Source organism: Nerophis ophidion, linkage group LG01 (assembly GCF_033978795.1).
Source record: "Nerophis ophidion isolate RoL-2023_Sa linkage group LG01, RoL_Noph_v1.0, whole genome shotgun sequence".
Lineage (NCBI taxonomy): Eukaryota > Metazoa > Chordata > Actinopteri > Syngnathiformes > Syngnathidae > Nerophis > Nerophis ophidion.
This window is the reverse complement of record NC_084611.1, coordinates 3,760,576-3,764,036: the sequence shown is the minus strand read 5'-3', so window position 1 is coordinate 3,764,036 and position 3,461 is coordinate 3,760,576. Positions and strand designations below refer to the sequence as shown.

Here is a 3,461-nt window from a genome sequence, read left to right as displayed (position 1 = left end):
CTTCTGTGTTACTCACTTTCTACGTTACTTTCTACATTACTAACTTTCAGCGTTACCAACTTTCGATGTAATTAACTGTTTTACCCGACCAACTTTCAACGCTACTAACTTTCTGTTACTAAATTTTTTTTAGCATGAGTCACGTTAGCCTAGCGTGTTAGCATTAAAATCAATGATATTGTGACAGATTCCACTCTGATATCAAAATGCACGTATTTGTATCTTCCACAGTCGACACTACAGAGCACCAAGTCCAGAGTTTCCTTCTTTGAAGAACTCTAAACGTCTTCTAGAAGGACCTTTTCGTCTTGGAACATTCCTGCACGGTGACACAACAACACAACAACACAACACAACAACACAACACAACAACATGAATATATGGGATTCACTTCAGAAAGCAAATGTTCACAGAATGTACTCTTGTTGATTTATACACAAAACAAATCATTTGTATTACTAAAATGTGATATATATATATATGTATATATTTATATACAGTATGTATATGTACTGTATGTATGTTTATATGTATACAGTATGTGTGTATACATACATATATATATACATACATATATATATATACATACATATATATATATATGTGTGTGTGTGTATATATATATATATGTATGTATATATATATATATACATACACACAAACATATATATATATATATATACACATATATATATATATATATATATATGTGTGTGTGTGTATGTCAGGTGAGTGGTTGACAGAAGATATGATTGACAAGCGTGTTTAAAAGAAATAAAAGTTGTAAATGTTCTCCTGGTCTCGTTTCAAATGAAGTACGTCACATGTGTTATAATGAAGACAACACATGATGTAAGTGTCTATATTAGCTATATTAGCCTACTATCAAAATGACTTTAAAAGTCTTATATAAGTGTTATAATGAAGGCAACACATGATGTAAGTGTCTATATTAGCTATATTAGCCTACTATCAAAATGACTTTAAAAGTCTTATATAAGTGTTATAATGAAGACAACACATGATGTAAGTGTCTATATTAGTTATTATAGCCTACTATCAAAATGACTTTAAAAGTCTTATATAAGTGTTATAATGAAGACAACACATGATGTAAGTGTCTATATTAGTTATTATAGCCTACTATCAAAATGACTTTAAAAGTCTTATATAAGTGTTTTATAATGAAGGCAACACATGATGTAAGTGTCTATATTAGTTATTATAGCCTACTATCAAAATGACTTTAAAAGTCTTATATAAGTGTTATAATGAAGACAACACATGATTTAAGTGTCTATATTAGTTATTATAGCCTACTATCAAAATGACTTTAAAAGTCTTATATAAGTGTTATAATGAAGACAACACATGATGTAAGTGTCTATATTAGTTATTATAGCCTACTATCAAAATGACTTTAAAAGTCTTATATAAGTGTTTTATAATGAAGGCAACACATGATGTAAGTGTCTATATTAGTTATTATAGCCTACTATCAAAATGACTTTAAAAGTCTTATATAAGTGTTATAATGAAGACAACACATGATGTAAGTGTCTATATTAGCTATATTAGCCTACTATCAAAATGACTTTAAAAGTCTTATATAAGTGTTATAATGAAGGCAACACATGATGTAAGTGTCTATATTAGTTATTATAGCCTACTATCAAAATGACTTTAAAAGTCTTATATAAGTGTTATAATGAAGACAACACATGATGTAAGTGTCTATATTAGCTATATTAGCCTACTATCAAAATGACTTTAAAAGTCTTATATAAGTGTTATAATGAAGGCAACACATGATGTAAGTGTCTATATTAGTTATATTAGCCTACCAGCAACATGACTTTAAAAGTCTTAGTGTTATAATAAAAACAACACATTTTGTAAGTGTCTAAATTAGTTGTATTAGCCTACTATCAAAATGACTAAGTTTTATACAAGTGTTATAATGAGGTCAACACATGATGTAAGTGTCTTTATTAGCTATATTAGCCTACTATCAAAAGGACTTCAAAAGTCTTAAATACGTGTTATAATGAAGGCAACACATGATGTAAGTGTCTATATTATATACATTAGCCTAATATCAAAATGACTTTAAAAGTCTTATATAAGTGTTATAATGAAGACAACACACAATGTAAGTGTCTATATTAGACTACTATCAAAATGGAGTTAAAGTCTTATATAAGTGTTATAATGTTGCGAAATACACACCTATGCTAGCATACATCTACTATAATTACATATTTATATGTTGATCAGTTATACAAAAATATATTATTTATACAGTATATTTGTATATATACATACTGTACTGTATATATACAAATACAGTATATACATCAATTTTTATATTAGTATTGTATTATTACAATATATTATAGTATCATGTTATAATTGTATTATTATTATAGTATTGCATTACTATGTATGTATTTATGTATTACTTATTATATAGTTATGAACAAATTATATTATTGTATTTCATATATATATATATATATATACATGTACATATATATATATGTATGTATATGAAAAATATAATTTAATCATACAACAATACAATACTGCAATAAAATAATATAAAAATAAACAATACAACAATATAATACAATAGTATATTATTTATACCATAAGATTGTATTAATACAGTACAAAATATATTTAAACAATAATATAAAGTTTTAATTATTATATTATTAGATTGTTATTGCATTGATAGATATATTTTTGTTACAACAATATAACAATAATGATGCAATATTCTAACATTCAAATAATAATATTCATACATCGGTAGAATGATAAATGTTAAGATCCGTACTTGGATCTTCTCATCCATCCATCCATTTCCTACCGCTTATTCCCTTTTTGGGGTCGCGGGGGGGTGCTGGCGCCCATCTCAGCTTCAATCGGGCGGAAGGCGGCTTACACCCTGGACAAGTCGCCACCTCATCACAGGGCCAACACAGATAGACAACATTCACACACTAGGGACCATTTAGTGTTGCCAATCAACCTATCCCCAGGTGCATATTTTATTATTGTTGTTTTGTTTCATTTTGATATCACTCTGTTGTTTGACCTGCTTCTTTCCGGTTTAGTCCGTCACCATGGTTACTAATTAGTTTCAGCTGCCACGCACACCTTTGTTACTAATCACCTTCCCTTTAGAAGCCAGCCTCTTCTGTTTATTCTTTCTGGGACTCTAGTTTGCTTTCAAGTATGTTTTTTTCGCTAGCTCATTAGCTTAGCCACTTGCCTTCTAGCTCTCATGCTAATTGTGTTTTTTTTTACTTTTTGTGCCTTCGTGCCAAGTCTTAGTTCTTTATATGTCCTAGCTCTCATGCTAGCGTCTTTTGTTTCCCTTTTTGTTAGCTCCGGTGTTTCTGTTCAGAGCTCCCCTTTTGTTAATAAATTTGTTAGATCCACGGGTAATCGA

At 28.9% G+C, this 3,461-nt stretch overlaps 1 protein-coding gene across 1 annotated transcript in view; it reads left to right on the top strand.

Moving 5' to 3' along the window:
* LOC133549118 (merlin-like) overlaps positions 1 to 435 on the top strand; it is a 62,023-nt gene extending 61,588 nt beyond the window's left edge. The window contains 1 exon segment of the mRNA XM_061894260.1: positions 232 to 435. Within this exon segment, the coding sequence (XP_061750244.1) occupies positions 232 to 282 (51 nt within the window). The 3' untranslated portion in view covers positions 283 to 435.
* The last annotated feature ends 3,026 nt before the right edge of the window (positions 436 to 3,461 follow it).